This window comes from Felis catus, chromosome B3 (assembly GCF_018350175.1).
Source record: "Felis catus isolate Fca126 chromosome B3, F.catus_Fca126_mat1.0, whole genome shotgun sequence".
NCBI classification, from domain to species: Eukaryota; Metazoa; Chordata; class Mammalia; order Carnivora; family Felidae; genus Felis; species Felis catus.
The window spans coordinates 145,435,279-145,455,347 of record NC_058373.1 but is presented as its reverse complement, the minus strand read 5'-3'; the positions used below and the strand labels follow the sequence as shown (position 1 = coordinate 145,455,347).

General features: G+C 48.7%; 1 protein-coding gene across 14 annotated transcripts in view; it reads right to left on the bottom strand.

The window, feature by feature from the left end:
* The window catches only part of TDRD9 (tudor domain containing 9), a 118,693-nt gene that overhangs the window by 57,234 nt on the left and 41,390 nt on the right, over positions 1–20,069 (bottom strand). For 13 of the 14 annotated variants that reach the window (XM_045060596.1, XM_045060597.1, XM_045060601.1 and 10 more), the window contains 8 exons: positions 14,554–14,618; positions 12,122–12,176; positions 11,886–11,970; positions 10,459–10,516; positions 7,159–7,263; positions 2,033–2,130; positions 1,280–1,411; positions 30–195 (listed from right to left, as the gene is read on the bottom strand). In XM_045060596.1, coding sequence (XP_044916531.1) covers positions 30–195; positions 1,280–1,411; positions 2,033–2,130; positions 7,159–7,263; positions 10,459–10,516; positions 11,886–11,970; positions 12,122–12,176; positions 14,554–14,618 — 764 coding nt within the window. The remainder of the gene's footprint in view (positions 1–29; positions 196–1,279; positions 1,412–2,032; positions 2,131–7,158; positions 7,264–10,458; positions 10,517–11,885; positions 11,971–12,121; positions 12,177–14,553; positions 14,619–20,069) is intronic. The other variant, XM_045060603.1, reaches the window with a different exon arrangement.

The window sequence follows — 20,069 nt, the reverse complement described above, 5'->3', positions numbered from 1 at the left end:
TCCCAAGACCTCCCTGCGCCCACACTTACCTATAATAAGACACTCATCGAGACATCCAAATACGTGTCCAAGGACTATGAGTTTACCGAGCTGCTGATTAACAGGAAGCTGGGCCAAAACTCTTCCTAAGAAGGTCAGTTCACCATCGTGGGGGTTCTCGTCCTCTCTCTGCCCACTCACTGCAAGTGCTCCAACCTTTACGAAATCAATTAGTGCTGTTAGCAAGCACAGACTTCTTCAGGTTCTTTTTTCCCAAGAGGCAGGCAGTTTAAACAGGAAATGAAGACCACATCTTGGTAAGACTCTGAAAGACATCTAAGTTGACTTATGAAAAATTGATGCTCCCCAAAAAAAGTCTTTTTAATTTGCTTTCTGGAATTTAGAACACATTTTCTTATTTTTTAAAAAGAGCGGCACTGGGAGGTAATGCTCGAGACACTCCCGCCAAAGTCCACTTATGATTCAACAAGTATAGCGCGCACGACATTAAACCGCAGACCTGACTACCACGTCACACACGACGTGACGTATTCAACTGTCTGTGGGAGAAAACAAAGGTACCTCAGTGTTTCAAAGCAGAGGCGAAACACCAGAGCGCCCCCAACTTCAAGGGCCAGAAGACCATCCGCAGCCCCAAGAAGCGGCGCATGGGCCAAGGCCCGGGCCACGGGCAGCAAGAGCACGGCGGGTTGGGGGTCAGGAGCCCAAGAATCCAAGGGGGCAGAGCAGTTTCTGGCAAGGGAAGGAGCCGCCTAGAACTTCGTGCAGATAGGACTTCGTGCAGATTCGGCCACGGAGCTGGTGGACACCAGCAGGCAGGCACGGTCGGGCGGAGCCACCCCGAAACCCTGCACGTCAGCCCACAACAGCGCCCTTTAGACGCTCGTCCCGCACGGCCTGTGAGGAAGAAATACTCACACCCCACTTGGCATTGGCATTCGTTACTTTCACATCTGCAGAAACCCCTCAGTATCACCACATGCTGCGTCTTCTCCCCTCCTGGCAGCAAAGGCCAGCAGACGGCATGGGGGCTGGGAGGGGCCCGGGGAGGGGAACCCAGCAAAGGCAAGAGCCTCAGCGAGATCACCCACAAAACTGGGGCGAACAACAGGTATGGAGCCTGGTATCGACGACGAGGCATTACAGGTGCTTTTTAAAGCCGATGCTGATGGTTTAGGACCATCAAAATACTTTAAAGATATCCATGTCACAAAACTTCCAAAATTTACCCAACAAAATCTTAGCTTTCCCAGCACTGACGAACATCACGCAGGCCTACCTCCTTTAGCAGAAGGATGGTTCGTTCAATGTCACCCAGACCAGGTGGAGAAAGGGCCGTTGCCAGCAAAGCTCTCGGTTCACCCATATCCAGCAATTTCACTTTCAATATTGTGCTTCCTAATGGACAACGCTGAAAAGAGCAAAACATTTAGAAACAGAAGAATTAAATAAATTAACCTAACCTACCTACACATGACTAGTACTTCAGAGACAGATGCAGGAGAGAGGAGAAGAGAAAAAGAAAGAAAAACAGAAGATGGAGAGAGACAAAGGGTGAGAGAGGAGAAAGAGAAGAGACAGGAAAAAAAGATGTGCAGGCAAGGGAGAGAGATAGGGCAGGAGAGGAGGGGGGGAGAGACAGATGGGGAAGGAGGGGGAAAGAAACAGATTGGTGGGGGGAGGAGGGGGGAGAAAGAAGGAAGAGAAAGAGAAAGAGAAAGACAAGGAAGAAGAGAAGAGAGGACAGAGAGGAAGCCGGCGCTGACCCCACGCTTAAGGGCCATAAAGGGGCCGGAGCCCGCAGGCACAAGGAGCCACTCCTCTCACTACAAATTTAACAAGCATGCGCAGTCCTGGCCGAGCGCGGGGCGCTCAATAAATGGCAAGCCAGCACTGTGATTAAAGACTAGTTTGGTCAGACAGTGACTTCCCTGGAATCAAAATTGTTAACACCTAACACTGTATTACCTAGACCATTCAATAAAACTCTATCTATAAAAAGCAAACTTTGGAAATGACCAAAGAGCATTACCAACATCTCGGGAACAACGTGGTCTGGGATGGAGCTGTCCCAGAAATCCCTGTGGATCAGTCTATAGCAGTGCCCTTTAGACACTCTTCCTGCACGGCCTGCGAAGGAGAAACATCCAAACACCATTTGGCATTAATCACCTTCGCGTTAGCATAAATACGTACGTAAGAATAACCATTAAATATTAAGAAAAGCCCTTGTTATTTTCTACCAGACCAGGTCGGTAAAGACTTCAGAATAAGCTGGTGTTCAAAGACCTCTCATGTAGGCAGATTAAGCACTGAAGTTTCCTCTGTGATCGACGGCATACAATGCGATGCGTTATTTCTAAAGAAAACCACGTTGGCCCCAATATGCAACGAAAATCAAAACATTTTAAATACAAGACATTTCCTGCAGATGCAAAGCTCACACTAATAAAAACACAAAAAGCATAGCTGGCAGGAGCCGGTGAGGCTCCCCCAGTGACGTGGCTGTGCAATGAGACATGTGTAGGCTGTCGCTGTCGCCGTCTGCCTTGGGCTTCTCACCATGGCCATCAGTCCCGATGCCTCCGCAAAGGCTGCCGTCACGACAGCTGCTTCACGTGAAATGAGGGCTCGGAACCAGGCCTGGCCCTCACGGACCACCATACGAGGACTCTTCTCTCGTGACTGTATTGCTTGTGGAGGACAAACTCCTTTATCCCTAAACATAATAAAATCTCCCAAGGAGAAAGAGGGGCGGGGAGGAAAAAGGGTGTCCTTAATAAATACCCAGCTTTTAAAAATGCAGCAGCCCTGGGGCACCTGGGTGGCTCAGTCAGTAAAGCGTCCAACTCTTGATTTCGGCTCAGGTCATGATGTCATGGTTTGTGAGATTGAGCCCCGCGTCAGGCTCTGCATTGACAGAGAGGAGCCTGCTGGGGATTCTGTCCCTCCCTGTCTCTCTGCCCCTCCCCTGCTCACGTGTGCATGCACACATGCTCTCGCTCCCTCTCTCTCAAAATCAATAAACAAACATTTTTAAAAACGGGGCAGCCCAGGGAGGTTGTCTCCTTCCCCACCTGTGGAGTCAGGAAAGACGGAGGGGCGTCTGGACTCCTGCCCCCCACCTCCACCTGTCTCCCCTGGTAGGTCCCTTCACCCGCGGGGAGTTGAGTGGAGAGTCCGGACTTCCAGCACTGCCATCATCACCCCCACCCTGCACCTTAACGTGCCAATGACAGGACTCTCTAAGTACAAAACTCCAAGGCAATGACAAAAGACAAAAGTGAAACCAACTCCTAGAACCAACTAGTGAACTCAGCAAAGCCACAGGGTACGAGATCAACACACAAAAGTCACTCACACGTCTATACACACGGCAGCAATGAACCCGTAAAAACCGAAATTAAAAATGCAACGCCATTTCCAATCACCCCGAGTAAAATAAAATAGTTAGGATCTGCATGCTGAAAACAACACAAGCTGATTAAAGAAGTAAGTGGAGACACAAACCGTGTTCAGGGATTGAAGACCCAGCATAACAAAGACGTCGATTCTCCACAAACCGTCCTATGGGTTTAATGCAATTCCGATCAAAATCACAAATGAGTTTTTTGTAGACAGGGACAAGTTCATTCTAAACCCTGCGTGGGAGGGAGAAGCGTGACACTTCCGAAAGTAAAGAAGGCAGGGGGAGGGGCCCAGCAGGGTGCAGGGCAGGGAGAGGCACACAGCGCCCGTGACACCGCACAAAGGCACAGAAGCCACTCCGCGGGAAATTCAACGGTGCTGGAATGGGACACCCACGGGCAAAGAGATGGACCTCGCCCCTAACCTCACACCTCTCACAGAAGTTCATTCAAATGGGTCACAGCCATAAACGCAGAACACACATCTCCGAAACCGTGAGAAGAAAACGCAGGAGAAACCCCCCCGGGGACGCAGGCAGAGGTGAAGCGTTGACACGTGGCCCCCAACACCACCCAAAAGGAAGACCTCAGCCAAGTTAAAAGTTTTCTCTCCAAAAGACCCTCGGAAGAGGACGAAGAGACAACATACAGGACGGAGTGGGGGAGGGTGTGCAAACCACACATCCAGCATCTCCCAAAGGACTAGCATTGAGGTGGCAGGGAGAACTCGACTCGCCAGTCACCACGCACACGGTCCAACTCTAAACCGGGCCCAAGACAAAAACGGACACCTCGCTGTGGGCACACAGATGGCAGAGAAGCACAGGAAGAGGCGCCCACCTCATCAGCCGTCGGGGACACGTACGTTAAAATCACAAGGAAAGATTATCACACGCCTTCAGAATGGCTACAACGAAAACAGCCGTTAACACCAAATGCTGGCACCGGTGGGGAGAAAATGAATCGCACACACCGCTGGCAGGAGTGGAGCCACCACGCAGCCACCGTGGAAATCGACTGACACAGCTTCTTCTAAAACTAACCATACGCTTGCCGTATCACCCAGTAATGGCACGCCTGGGCTCGTATCCCAGAGAAACGAAAACTTACATCCGCACAAAACCCGTACGTCAATATTCTTGGTGGCTTTATTGGCAACTGCCAGGAACCAGAGATGCTCCAACATCCTTCAAGAGGCGAATGGTACAATGGAATCCAGCAACAAGAACTACTGGGGTGCCTGGGAGGCTCAGTCGGGTGACCGTCCAATTTGGTTTTGGCTCCCGTCATGATCTCAGAGTTTGGGGGTCCGAGCCCCCAGTCAGGCTCTGGGCTGACAGTGAGGCGTCTGCTTGGGATCCTCTCTCCCTCTCTCTGCCCCTCCCCTGTACATGTGCGTGCACGTGCTCTCTCCCTCATCCTCTCAAAATAAATCAATAAGGGCGCCTGGGGGGCTTAGTTGGTTGAGCGACCAACTTTGGCTCTGGTCACGATCTAGCGGCTCTTGAGTTCGAGCCCTGGGCCAGGCTCTGTGCTGACAGCTCAGAGCCTAGAGCCTGCTTCATTCTTTGTCTCCCTCTCTCTGCCCCTCCCCTGCTCGTGCTCTCTCTCTCTCAAAAACAAACAAGCATTTAATGAATAAGAGCTGTGGATACATGCAGCAATTTGGAGAGATCTTAAGGATGTGGTGGTGAGTGAAACGAGCCCATCCCGAAAGTCCCCAGCTGCGCGCTTCCACCCGGATAACATCCTGGAAACGAAGGACAAAACGGGGAAGAACAGCGGCTGGCGGAGAGGCCAGTGCCAGGCAGCTCCTTCCGGGCAGCTGTCCTGTTCTGCATTCTGATGGCGGTGCTTACACGGGTCTGCACGTGACGTCAGACGGCAGAGAGGACACGCACCGGGGCGCGTGTAAAACTGAGCAGTGACGGTCTGTGGTCTACGTGTTGTACCGACACCGACCGCCTGATCCGGACGCTGCACTACGGTTCTGTGAGGTGTCGTTGCCAACAAGCTGGGAGATGCTGGCCGGTGTTTGAGAGACTCCAGGGACGATTTTCCAACTTCTCAAAGGAAGAATGTTTATTACAGAAATCTTGAACATACAGAAAAACAAAGGCTAAGACTCCTATGATCTCAAGACCCAAAGGTTTTTGTGTGTTTATTTCTAGTCATTTTTTTCCGAAGCATGGGACTTGTTTGGGGGGTAATTCTGGGTTGGGAGGCTAAGACACAGTAAGATGGTTACAGTTTATTATCCTTTCTTTCGCTCAATTTTATAACAACACGTGACTCAACATACGGTTTTCCCAAAGCGACGAGAAGCTGGCTCCGGCCCTGAGTGACCCACCCACTCGCTCTCACGCCCTCTCTGGGCAGCCGTCTCGGGGGAGGCAGCAGAGCCCCGGGCTAAGGGTGTGGACTGCAGCCGGAGCAGCGCCCCCACTGTCCAGGACAGCCTGAGGCCGTCACCCCTTCTCTGCCTCTCCGCTGCACCAGTAAAATGTGAGGATGTCAACAGCGGACTAGGTCACGGGGTGGCAGGAGGATTAAATGAGTTCACGTTAAGTACTCAGAATCGTGCCCGGCGCATAGTAAGCACTCAATAAATGTTGCCTCGACTCTATTTTGATGAGGTAGCTTTACTGCCCCACAGGTATTTTTGGAATGGCCCTTCGCCCATCCTCCCTAAAAGTTCTCTAATAAAACATAAGCCACGCTCAGTCCACACCAAGAACTCTGTCCCCGGGGGCCAGTCCCCACAGGTGACAGTAGCAACCTACCTCCGTGCATCACAACCACACCTCCACTGTGATCAAAGCCCTCCAGACCCTCACAAACGCCTCCACACCCTCAACTCCCCAGCAGTACGTGTGCCGCAGCAAATGCTGAATGAACCTTCTGTGGAACCTGCTTAGGAAAAGCAACCCTAGAAGGATCAGAACTTGGACAAGACAGAGGAAGAATTATCAAAAGTTAATTAAAAATTATCAAAACTTTGGGGGCACCTGAGTGGCTCAGTCGGTTGAGCTTCTGACTTCAGCTCAGGTCATGATCTCGCGGTTCGTGAGCTCGAGCCCCCCATCAGACTCTCTGCTGTCGGTGGGGAGCTCACTTCAGATCCTCTGTCCCCCTCTCTCTGCCCCTCCCCCATTTGTGCTCTCTCTCAAAAATAAAGAAAATATTTTTTAAAAATTATCAAAAATGTATCTGGTTTCCATAACTATTCCCCAAACGTTTTCTAAAATTCACCGCAGGGGTGCCTGGGTGGCTCGGTTAAGTGTCTGACTCTTGGTTTTGGCTCACATCACGATCTCATGGTTCATGGGTTAGAGCCCCAAGTCAGGCTCTGTGCTGACAGCTCAGAGCCTGGAGCCTGCTTCGGATTCTGTGTCTCCTTCTCTCTCTGCCCCTCCCCTGCTCACACTCTGTCTCTCTGTCTCTCAAAAATAAACATAAAAAAAATAAAGATAAGTTAAAAAAAATAAAATTCACTGCAAAAGACTATAGTGTTGAAATAATCACATGCCTGTCCGTTATATACAAAGACCGTCACCTAATTCTATGGATGAGAGGAGAATCACAAATTTAAATGCATAGTCTGACGATATGAGACATTGTTGCTTAAAACTTAAAACTGGTTTCAGTAAAGAAAGTATCTGCATAAGAGTAAAAAAACAAAAACCACAATGTTTTAAAACATCTGAATTTGCCACCAATTCGTTATTGTGCTGGAACACAAGTGCCTTACCTTTTCTCTGATTACAACTGGTTTTAGAGGCCCAACTCAATCGCAGACTCTGGTAATTCGTATCTTCATCACAAACCAGAGTTCTAGTCAAACAAAAATCTATAACTGTCATTTAAAAAAAGGAATGTAAACACCATGCCAACAAGAAGTAACTGTGTAATAATCACAACGCACAGGGATAAAACAGCAAGAAACATGCAGCCTTCAGATCAGTGCACATTACAGAAGACTCTGGAAGAGCACTGGCTACTCCTTACCACCCAGGACAGATAGAGGCTGTGGCCACATTCTTTCTTCTATGGACAAGAGCCTTTGGGCACAAAGAGCATAAGCCCTGTAGACCCGACAAGCCTCAAGAAAAGCCCATCCGGACTGCACGCAAAAGAGGGTCAGAGGGCACAACGTGGGCAGCACAGAAGCGGCCACGATGCCGGGCTGTGGGGACTCACATCCTGGGGGGGAGGAGGCACGCTGCCTAGTCTCTCCATGCTGCAGTGTCCTCGTCTGTGAAAGCTGGCTGCCGGAAGCCCCTCCAGCTCTCCTCTGGATTGATCGTCCCTGTCCTGACTGTGGTAAGCGGGCACGCTGGCCGGCAGGGTGCCGTCTTCTCTTTGCCCCTCTCCAGCCCTCCCATACCCTCACTGCCACTGCCCTCCTGGAAAACCTCTGCCTCGTTCAGTTCACCACCACCGCCCCTCCGTTATGGCTCCCCGGTCCCCACACCCTCCTCTACTGCTCCCACCCGAATTCTGGTGACTTCCAGGCCCAGGAAACCATGTGGGTGGCATTCAGGCTCCTGGTTCCATGAACCCTCTCCTCCGATCATCCTGTCCCCCACCTTCTAGCAGCCCTACCTGACACCAGCATCACAGTGACAGCAAGTGCCTCTCTCCAAACCTGCCTCCAGGCCTACCCAGCAATCCTTAATCCCTGCCGACGGCACCACAATCTGTCCATCTTGTGACCTGTTAGCTATCCCTCCACCCACCTCCTCACCTCCCTCTGTGCCCTCCCATTCTGATCTGCTGGGGTCCCCACCCCCCCCCCCTCCGTAGCCCTGGGGAACGTACTTCCCACCTCCACTGTGCGGCCCCTGGGACCAGGGAAGGACCGACCCATCGGGCCAGCAGGTTGACTGCCCCCTTCCATCGCTGTCCACTAGGCTCGAGTGGCCCTCGGGGCACCTGGCCCGTCAACCCCCCCACCTTTAGGGTCTTCTCCTCGACGCTCTATGGCCCCCCATTCTCAGTCTGCGCTGGCATCGTGCCTCTAGCTCACCAGGGGAAGCAGGGGTGGCAGAGGGCCCCATGAGCTCCCTCTGCCACCCGTCCTCACACTTGGCCCTTCCCCGGGAACAAGGGTAAGGCGCCCACGCGCACAAGGAGGCCCAGCGCCCACGCGGTATCCCATCGTATCCCTGCACAGGGACGAGGCCGCAGTCAACAGGCCCCTCTCTCCCACGGCACCTCTGCACCGTTCCTGTCACCCAGACGCTGGGTCTCCCGTCCATCCGGGAAAGGTGTGCTCTTGGGCCCGGCCACTCTTCGGCAACCTCCCCGTTTCTCTGCTCCCTTTGACAGCAGCATGTGCTAACTGCACGGTCCCCAATGCCCCTCTCCTCCCCTCCCTCCCTAACCTCCAGCAAAACTGCTCTGGTCAAGGTCACCTATGATATCCATGTTGTTGACCCGATGGCCAAATTTCCAGTCTTCTCCAAACTTGACCAATCATCAGCATGACATGTTATCCACCCCGTCTTCCTCAAAGCCCTGACTCGGTTTCTACGTCTTTGCTGGCTGTGCCTCTGCAATTCATCACTGCCCCCCTTCAAACACCAGAAACGCCTTCCCCACGTGCCACCACTGCCCGCCGGTCTCCGGGCCTGCACAGCCAAGTGTCCGTGGACGGGCAGCAGGTGCCTCGCCGCACCGCTCCAGCTGCCACAGTCCCACACCAGATCCCCCAGCACACCTACCAGATAGGGCCCTACGGCCACCATCCCCCTGTAACCCGCCGCCGATTCTTGCCCGCACTAGTCACACCCTCCTTCCTCACTCAGCCCGCCAAGCCCCCTGCCTCACTGCGGTCTGTCCCTGAATGAGCCTCCAGACGACGTCGTCCCTGCTCTCCAAATCCTGTCTTGCCAGCAAAACCCTAAGCCTTCATACGCCCCGGAAGGCTCTGCGTGACCCAGTACCCCGTTACCTCCTTGACCTCGCCCTCCAACCACGTCCTCCCCGCTCACCTGAGCCAGCTCCCGGCCTCCCCGTTTCCTGCACTCGCTCCGCAGACTCTGAGCCTCAGCTCCTCCTACGCTCTTCCCCACGCGCCCACCCCTCCCCGGCCGTTCGGCCAACAGCGTCTGCTGTCCTCCCCACGACTCCCTCCTCCACGTCCGCCTCCTGCACGCACCGTCACTTCACCTGCCACGAACTCTGGTCTTATTCATCGCCTATCACCCACCCCTGAAGGTGTCACGAGAACGCGGACTTTCTCCTGGTGACTATCTCCCCAGCACCTAGAACGGTCCCCGGCGTGGAGACCAGACACTGCCACGTTCTGTGGGTACGTGTGTATCTGTCCAGCCACGCCGTCCCTGCTGCTCCTCAACCCTGAACCGCCTCCTCCCACAGCTCACTCCTCACTCAGTTCAGGTCTTGTCCAAATACTGCGTCCTCGGCCGGGCGTTCCCTCATCACCCTAAAAGCTCATCTTCCCAAGGACCGTAGCCCTCTGATATACCTTCCCTACAGGGAGCACTCTGCTCCACCCGAAATGACACGTGTCTCTGACTGCCGTCTGTCTGTCTCTGCCAACAGAATGCAATCGCCCTGAGACGGGCCTTCTGCGCATTCACCACCATGCTCCCGGCACCCAGAGCAGTGCCTGGCACATGGGGAGCTTCAAACTACGAATTAACAAATTTAGGAAATCCATGAACAAAGCAATCAAGGACATGCATGCAGAACGCTAAGTCAGGAAGGGCTCCCTGCCGAGCCGACACAGCGCCCTGCTACACTTCCCCCTTTCCCCGACGCTCCTGCCTCACCCCCCTCCAGCCACAGAACTCCACCTGGGGCAGCCCCAGGCCCCACTGTCCACCAAGGCCCTCGAAGTGCCCCTGGGAGAGGAGGAAGTGGTGAACTACGAGTGCAGAGAAGCTGTACGAACCTGCTTTTCTAAATTCTCTCTTGCAACAGCCAAGAGCTGGGGAAGAGGAGGAAGAGCAACCCCTCAAGGGGCAAGCGGGCCTCTAAGTACCGTGCTTTATGTCGGGGAGAAAACAGAGAAGCATCTTACCGTACTTGACGTCTGGAACTGTGATGGAGCTCTCTGCAATGTTGGTGGACAGAATAATCTACCGAACATAAAAAAAAAAAAAAAAAAAAGCAAAAAGCATCTGACGTTCCTGCTATATACTGGAAACACTGGGCAAAATTAAAAAAGAAAAAAAAAACTCAAGCTCAAAAATTATTTAAAAGATTGTTAACGTAGACAATGGACTCAAGTTTTTAAATTAACAGTTTTCCTATTTTCTATAAAACACAACTGATCAAGGGTCTGGGAGGAGGCTGGGGGGAATCAACGTGGGGGCAGGGGGGCCTCAGCAGCCAAACCTGTATACCTCGAGGCTCTGCCCCACACTGGGGTGGGGCCCTGAGCCACCTACTTACCTCCCTGTCCTCAGAGATGCCACGCAGACAAGAATAATGATGCCCACCCACAGGCTCGCCGTGAGTGTTAACAGGAGTTAACAGATGTAAAGTGCTTCCAACCGCTCCCGACGCAAAGCACGGGTTCAATCACCAGTACCTACGGACCTGCAGTGCCTAAGTCACAGCGCCCAGGCACTGTGACATGACCTTAACTCAAGTCCAGATGTACATGGCTATAATTCACCTCCCTAACAGCTCTACGTTCCAACAGAAGTTCAGTCTCACAAAAGCCGTTTGCTAAGACACACTACAGGTGACAGGGACCCAGGCCATCTATCTGTTCAGGTCCACATGCATGACCTTAACTGCTACCCCTTTTCCTGGCATAATCACTGGATGCCCACAAAGCCTGGCAACACGGCAGGTGCTTAAAAGCAACAGGCAAGAAGCCAGACAAAGACAGCCGTCCCAGACCTCGGACACAGTGCTTCCGGGGTCCTGGGATTAGCACGGGGCAAAAGGCACGACCAAGCTAACACCCAAAGGAAGGGCTGAGCCTGCACCGTGCAGGGGCCGGCCACCCCTAGAGATTCCACACATTTGCCAGGAAGCGAGGGGGCTGGGTTGTGCGTCTGAGGTTCCGGACCACCGTCAACAGCTCTGGAAGGGTCGTGCTAAGACGCTGCCACGGCTCACGCACAACCCGAGGTTAAAGCCGTCCCCCTTCACCGGGACTAAGAATGCGGGTTCCACCCAAGGCCACGGGGCAGTGCTGCAGACACCACAACCGTCCCACAGTCTGAGAAATGCCAAGAGGTGAGAAGCATCAGAATCCACCAGCAACAACACCCTGAAGTGGAGGAGGTAAAGAATACTAGCAACCGACCGATAAAACAAAAGACGAGAGAGAAGCAACACACGCGGCTCCTCGGGCAAGTACGCGTCCGGGTGAGTCACCGCCAGCTGCGGCGCACATCAGGCCAGCTAGCGGAGGTGTCCGCGCTCCGCGACGGCACAGTCTCGGCGGAAAATGTGCCTGAAGTGCTCGCAAGTCCCCTCCCGGTTTCCTACCTTTCTGTACCCAGGAACTGGACTTAGAAACACGTTATTCTGTTCTTCTAAAGTCACACTTGAATGGAGTGGATAAACCTGTAACCTAGGGAACAGATTAACGAAATAACATGTCCATAAAGAACAGAAATGAGGACACACAAAAGCGAGCAAGTGTTCACTGAGCTGATCGGACTCCTTTAGGGCAGAAACAATAACGGAACAGTAAAGATAGAGCCATATCATTTGAAACATACCTTTTGTGAACCATGTTTGTGAGAAGTTCATGCATGTAGTTTATTTCACCCAGACCTGGAGACGAAAAACAGTGGAGAGAGGAAAAAAGATGTATTTGCTGCTTAAAAAACAACCTTTAAATGAGATGACATCCTTTTCAAAAAAAGGCCCTACCAATTCATTTTGACTTTGTTATCCTGTTTGCCCAATTACATCTCAATTACAAATAAAAATGTACAATGACGTTGACCACCGATAACTCAAAAATATGAAAAAAAAACCCATTCTTCTGGTGTTTCCCTTCCCACAACAGTGACCGCCTGCAAGTGTGGCCATCCGAATAATTACATTTCTTTTTTATTTCCCACTGATTTTTCCAAACTTTCTATGGTCAACAGGCAACATTTTACAACCAAAAAATAGTACTCAAAAAGTCCTGGTCACACAGATAGGCTAAATTTTTTTCATTAGGTTTAAAAAATGTCTATGGATACATCAAACTTTCATGTGCTCTTGTCCCAACCTGAACTATCAACCCTGTAATGTGCTGAACTGTGTCCTCCGAAGAGGTGCTAAGTCCTAATCGCAGTACCTGAGAACATGGTTCTGTCTGCAAACAGCATTACTGCGGACGTAACGAGCTAAGGTGAGGTCAGACTGGAGTGGACGGGACCTTACTCCAATAGGGCTGGTGTCCCCATAAGAGGAAGGGAGAGGGACACACAGAGAGAGCGCCATGTTAACAAGGGAGGCAGAGATAGGAGGGACGCAGCCACAAGCCAAGGAACACCAAGGATGGATGGCCGGTGGCTGCTGGAAGCCGGCAGAGGCAAGGGAGGGTTCTACCGGGAGCCCCAGAGGGAGCAAGGCCCTGCTGACACCTTGATTTCGAACTCCTGGCCTCCAGAGCAGTGAGAGAATAAATTCCCATTGTTTTGAGCCTTACACTTCGTAGCATTGTTACAGCAGTCCTAGAGAACGAATACAGAACGGCTCCCAAAAGATCAATTCACAAAATAAACATCTATCCAACCTGCGTTCACATAAACACGTAACAGACACGAGACAAAGTAAACTGTAAAATACCGTTCATAAATATTTGCCGCAGACAATGTTTAACAGTTAGAAGGCATTTATCTCCTTTTTAGGTATTCCTGAGCTAGTACACCGTGGCTCTGCTTTGGCCACACTTCTCCTTCATACGCCACCACACGCACAGCAGTCTTTGATAAATGTTTATTGGGGTAACTGCAACCCCACCCCACTGGCAGCGATGATTGTTTCCTGGGTACAAAAGTAATCCACAGCAACATAAGCAAAACATAACTGAAGCTGCAAACTCAAATGGTGCATCCCAAAATTAAGTAAGCTACTTTGATTTAGGGTTTTTGTTCTCCAAAACTACTTGTACAAAGACTCATGTGCTATCATTACCTTTTAACAACAAAAAATATGTGAATTATCGTCATGATGTGTCACCAAACTATACCACTGTATTTAAAAAATCAAAAACATCATTTTGAAAAAGTACAATTTACCACAAATTAATCTTTCTCAGGTAATTCACAAGGCCGATTTCCCAAATACTGAGATAGGGACACAAGGACTTTTCTGATGACTCTCATGGTGTCACAGCAGCAACATCGTCATTAAGTAAGCTTTGCGTGTACGATGATGGCAATCACCTCACATTTACGACGATATATGTGAAACGACAAATTTAACAAAGCCAATTACTTTATTGAAAATTTGGAAGCAGATAAAACTGGCTTTAAAAAATTAAACTCTTAAAAATAAGTTAATTAAATAAAATAAAAATTAAACTCTTGGGACACCTGGGTGGCTAGTCAGTTAAGTGTCAAAATCAACAAGTCTATGCTGATGGGGCAGAGCCTGCTTGAGATTCTCTCTCTCCCTCTCCCTCTGTCCCTCCCCTGCTCATGCTCTCTCCCTCTCAAAGTAAATAAATTAACTTTAAAAAAAAAAGGATCAGGGCGCCTGGGTGGCTCAGTCAGTTAAGTGTCTGACTTCAGCTCAGGTCATGGTCTCACCGTTCATGGGTTCTGTGCTGACAGCTCAGAGCCTGGAGCCTGCTTCGGATTCTGTGTCTCCCTGTCTCTCTGTCCCACCCCTGCTTATGCTCTGTCTCTCTCTGTCTCTCTCTCTCTCAAAAATAAAGTGTAAAAAAAATTTTTTTAAAAAAAGGAAGAAAGCCTAAAAAGTAGAAGCACAATTAAAAAAAAACTTAAAAAAAATTAAACTCTTCATCATCATTTTAGCAATGCAAAGGTTACGATAAGAGATCAAACTGAAAACCACATGTGCTCATGTTCTCGGAGTCTAAAAAGACTAAACACACAGAGCCAAGTACCATTTTTCACAAAATGGGCTAGACACAAACACAGCCTCCATCAAGGGCATTATAATTCCAGGCCACAAGCATGACACTCACCTGGCAAAAACACCAACACGCTGCTCCGCTCCGCCACAAACTGGGCACCCGACGAGCTCTTGCTCCTGTTACAAATGTTGAGTGCACAAACGTTAATCTGGCAAAAGTAGCCACTGCTGGTCTAGAACCCTGACAGCCCAGGCTTCTGTCGCGAAAGTCTCATACAGATCATCCAGCATGTTTTCTTGTATGTAAGAAAACACAGAGGTCCTGGGACATGGTCCCACAGTCACTGGGGGTGCCCAAGAGTCTTGATTCCCATAAAACTCATCTGCCAAACTTTCCCTTGAAATTTAGTTATTGTAATCGAGAATCTCAAAATACAAAACTTTTAAAATAACTACAAGTAAAACTTAAACTCAAACCATCAGCTTGCCTTCCCACTCCTGTCAAAGTATTTCCTCGGTGTGAAATCAGAACTTTGGTTCTCTGCACACCGCGAGCTCTCCTCGTGCAGGCAGACGGGGCAGTAACAAAACAGACAAACAAGGTCCCTGCTCTTTGTGGAGCTCACATTCTAGCAGGAGGGAGAGACCAGAGACAGGGAAGCAAATCAGGTGTCTTCAGTTTAGCAGTAAGACACCGTCAGGAACAGATGGGGGCCCAGAGACGCTGTGTTGCAGTCATTAGCTAATCTCCACACCCCTTCTCCTCTGCAGGTACTGGTCCCAGCACAGCCCAGACTGCTGTTGATCAGCTCTTCCAAGAATTAATAAAGACTAGAGTGAAAACTAGTAAGATAAAGTAAAACAACAACAACAAAAATCAACAAACTCAAACCCAGGTCTTTGAAAAGATCAATGAAATGGACAAATCTGGGGGCCCCCGGGTGACTCAGTCAGTTAAGCGTCTGACTTCGGCTCAGGTCATGATCTTGCAGTTCGTGAGTTCGAGCCCCACATCAGGCTCTGTGCTGACAGCTCAGAGCCTGGGGCCTGCTTCTGATTCTGTGCCTTCCTCTCTCTCTGCCCCTCCCCTGCTCACATGCTATCTCTCTTTCTCTCTCAAAAATAAACATTTAAAAAAAAAATTTATTAAAAAAAAAAAACAGAAATGGACAAATCTTTAGCTTTTGACCAAGAAAAAAAGAAAGAAGATTCAAAACACTAGAATGAGAAATGAAAGGGGCGCCTGGGTGACTCAGTTGGTTGAGCGTCCAACTCTGGACTTTCGCTCGGTTGTGATCCCACAGTCATGGGTTCAAGCCCTGCATCGGGCTCTGTGCTGACCGTGTGGAGCCTGCTTAGGATTCTGTCTCCCTCTCTTTCTACCCCTCCCCAGTTCACACATGTGCTCTCTCTCTCAAAATAAGTAAACATTTTTTTTAAAAATGAAAGAAAGGGCATTACTTTACAGAAATACAGAGGATTACGGAGGAATACGATGGAAAACTGTACACCAACAAAGTAGATACTTGACAGGAGATGGACACATTCCTAAATAGACACAAACTATTAAAACTCACCCAAGGGGGAAAAAAATGTGAGGGCACCTGGGTGGCTCAGTCAGTTAAGCGCTGGATTTCGGCTCAGGTCATGATCTCACGGTTCATGGGTTCGAGCCCCACATCAGGCTCTGTGCTGATGGCTCAGAGCCTGGAGCCTGCTTTGGATTCTGGGTCTCCCTCTCTCTCTGCCCCTCCCCAACTCTCACTCTGTCTCCCAGAGCTCTCTCAAAAACAGAGATTAAAAAAATTTTCTTTTAATCTGAATATGCTTATAATAAAGCAATAAACTGAACTGAGAAGTTTAAAATTACTCATAAAGAAAAGCCCAGACCCAATGGCTTCACAGCAGAATTCTACCAAACATTCAAAGAATCGATACCAATTCTTCACAAACTTGCGAAAAACAAAACATTTCCCAACTTATTTAATGAGGCCAGTACCAGACAAAAAATCACAAGAAAACTACAGACAAGACCTCTTGTACCTATGGATGCCAAGAGTCCTCAACAAAATACAAGCAAGCCAAATCCAGCAACATACGGAAACGACTGTGCACCATGACCAAGTGGGACTTATCCCAGGGATGCAAAGTCGCTTTAATACCTAAAAATCAGTGGGTCCTGAGAAACTTAACAGAAGACCATGGGGGAGGGGAAGGGAAAAAAAAAAAAAAGTTAGAGACAGAGGGAGCCAAACCATAAGAGACTCTTAAAAACTAAGAATAAACTGAGGGTTGATGGGAGAGTGGGGGGTGGGAGGGAGGGGAGGGTGGGTGATGGGCATGGAGGAGGGCACCTGTTGGGAGGAGCACTGGGTGTTGTATGCAAACCAATCACAATAAATTTCATATTAAAAAAAATAAAAATATCTTTAAAATATACCTAAAAATCAATTAATTTAATACATTATATTAGCAGAAAAAAAACAAATTTCACATCATTACCTCAACAGACCCAGATAAACCATTTAAACAAAATCTAACACTCTTTCACAAAAAGTTTTAAGAAGATAATAAAATAAAATCTAAACACTCAACAAACCAGCAACAGGAGTTTACTCCCTCAACCTGATGAAGGTCATCCACCCACAAGGAACCCACAGCACACATGATACTTCACAGTCAAAGACCGGGAGGCTTCCCCTGAGATCACAGACCAGACAAGGATACCTGCTCCTCCACTTCCGGTCAGCACTGTGGTGAAGGCGCTAGGGCATCCAGATTGGAAAAGAAGAAATAAAACTCTCTGTTCATAAACGACATGACCTTGGGTACAGAAAATCCTAAGAAACCCTACCAGAAATGGGGCACCTGGGTGGCTCAGTCGGTTAAGTGTCCGACTTCGGCTCAGGTCATGATCTCTCAGCTTGTTAGTACAAGTCCCGCATCAAGCTCTGTGCTGACAGCTGGGAGCCTGGAGCCTGCTTCGGATTCTGTGTCTCCCTCTCTCTCTGCCCCTCCCCTACTTGTTCTCTCTCTCTCTCTCTCAAAAATAAACATTAAAAAAAGTTTTAAAAAATCCTACCAGAACTAATAAATGACCTCAGCAAAGTTGCAGGATAAAAGATCAATACACAAAAATCAACTGTTATTTTGATACATCTCCAATGATCAAAAAATGAAATTAAGAAAATAATTTCATTCACGATAACATCAAAAGGAGTAAAACACAGAAATGTGTTTGACAAGATAAGTGCAAAACTTATACTTTGAAAATTACTAAGCATTGTTGAAAATGATTTTTAAGAATCTAAAGAAATAGGAAAAGATCTCATACTGGAAGACTGAATACGGTCATAGTTAGGATGGTAACACTCCCCAGATCTCCAGACTCAACCCAATCCTTTTCAGAGGCCTGGCTTCCCTGTAGAAATGGACAGGCTGATTCTAAAAGTTCACCCAGGAGTACGAGGGACTTGGAATAGCCAAAACAATCCTGAGTAAGAATGAAGTTAGAAAGACTCCTACTTCTAATTTCAGAATTACTTCAAAACAGTGGTAACCAAGGTGGTGTGGTACTAGCCCAAGGATAGACACAGAGACCAACGGAAGAGAATTTAGAGTCCGGAAATAAACCCGTCCATACGTCTATGGCCAACTCATTTTCAAGAAGGTGCCAACACACAATGGGCACAGGAGAGTCTTTGAACCAACAGTGCTGGGACGAGTGGTTAGCACACAAGCCCAAGAATGAAGCTAGACTCTCACCTCACATGTACACAAAACTGAATTCAAAGACCTAAGACCTAAATGAAACACCAAAACTGTAACACCCTTAGAAGAAAACAAGGGGTAAATCTTGATGAGCCTGAACCTGGCAATGGATCCTTAGCTATGACACCAAAAGCATGAGCAACAAAAGAAAAACTAGACAAATTAGACTTTACCAAAATTAAAACCTTTTGTGCTTCAAAACCACCAGCAAGAAAGTAAAAAGACAGCCGTCAGGATGCAAGAAAATATTTGCAAACCATGTATCTGGTAAAGGGCTTGTATCTAGAATATACAAAGAATCCTTATGATCAGTAAAAAAACAAAAACAAAAACAAAAAATCCAATTAAAATCGGACAAAGGACGTATGCCTCTAAATATACACACGCGCGCCTTTAAAGAGGATATACAAATGGCCAATAAGCTCCTAAAAAAGATGTTCAACATCATCAGTCATCAGCAACATGGAAGTCAAAACCACAACGTGATACTACATCACACACACCAGGATGGCTGGAATCAGAGGTCAGACATCAACCAGTACTGGAAAGGACGTGGAGAAACGGGGACCCTCACAAGCTGCTGGTGGGAATGTAAAATGATCCAGGTGCTCTGGAAACCAGTCCGGCAGGTCCTCGACTGGTTAAACACAGAGTTACCATATGAGCTGACAATGCCCCTCCTAGGTATATACCCAAGAAAAATGAAAATACACATCCACACAAGTACCTGTACATGAACTTTCACAACAGCATTCTGCACAAAAGCCAAAAGGAGAAAGAGAACCTAAGTCACCATCAATACACAAGTGGATAAATGAAACGTGGTGTATCCTACAACAGAGGACTGACCTCAGTCATAAAAAGGAAGAAAGTCCCAATACACACTACAACATGGACGAGCCGTGAAAACCCACAATAAGTGAAAGAGGTCAGTCACCAAAGATCACATCCTACAGGATTCCACTTACATGAAAGTCAAGAACAGGGAAACCTATAGGGACAAAAAGTTGATTAGTGGTTGCTTAGGACCAGGGGTGAAGGGGAAGAATGAGGAAGAGAGTGAAAGGGTCAGGGTTTCTTTCTAAGGTGATGAAGATATTCTAAAATGGGCTGTGGTAATGGTGCCGCGTATGTGTGAATATTCCAGAAACTACTCAACTGTACAGCTTAAAGGGGTGCATCATATGTTATGTAAATAGTATCTTGATAAAGCCATTTTAAAAATGAGGGGGAGGGGCGTCTGGGTGGCTCAGCAGGTTGGGCGACCGACTTCGGCTCTGTTCATGATCTCACAGTTTGTGAGTTCAAGCCCCACATTGGGCACTGTGCTGACAGCTCAGAGCCTGGAGCCTCCTTCGGATTCTGTCTTCCCCTCTCTCTGCACCCCCCCCCCACTCACACTCTGTTTCTCTCTCTCGAAAATAAACATTAAAAAATTTTTTTTAATGAGGGGAAAAGGAAGGGGAACAGAGAGAGGCGAACAGGATGCTCCATTTGTCACAAAGCTAACAAACAGGTGGAAGTCAATGAGCATTTTCCCCAGGGAACAAGGGTCAGAAGCCTTCACAATGGAAAAGAAGTCTGTGGGCCTTCTCTAAAGATACATTAACTACAATGACGACATTATAAACCTTCCTAACCACCAAGAAAAGATTTTAAAACGAAAGAAAAGGCCATAGAGTAGGTATGACACATGTGAGACTAAACACACGGTCGTATCAATAAGCACGGATGGCTGAACTCAGTAAAGCCAAAGTTTTTCAAACGACTCAAAAACCACCCCCAACTCTGCTACCTGCAAAAGACATACCTAAACATAAGCCGTTCAGAAAAGAGTGACAGCAAAGGAAGGGCAAA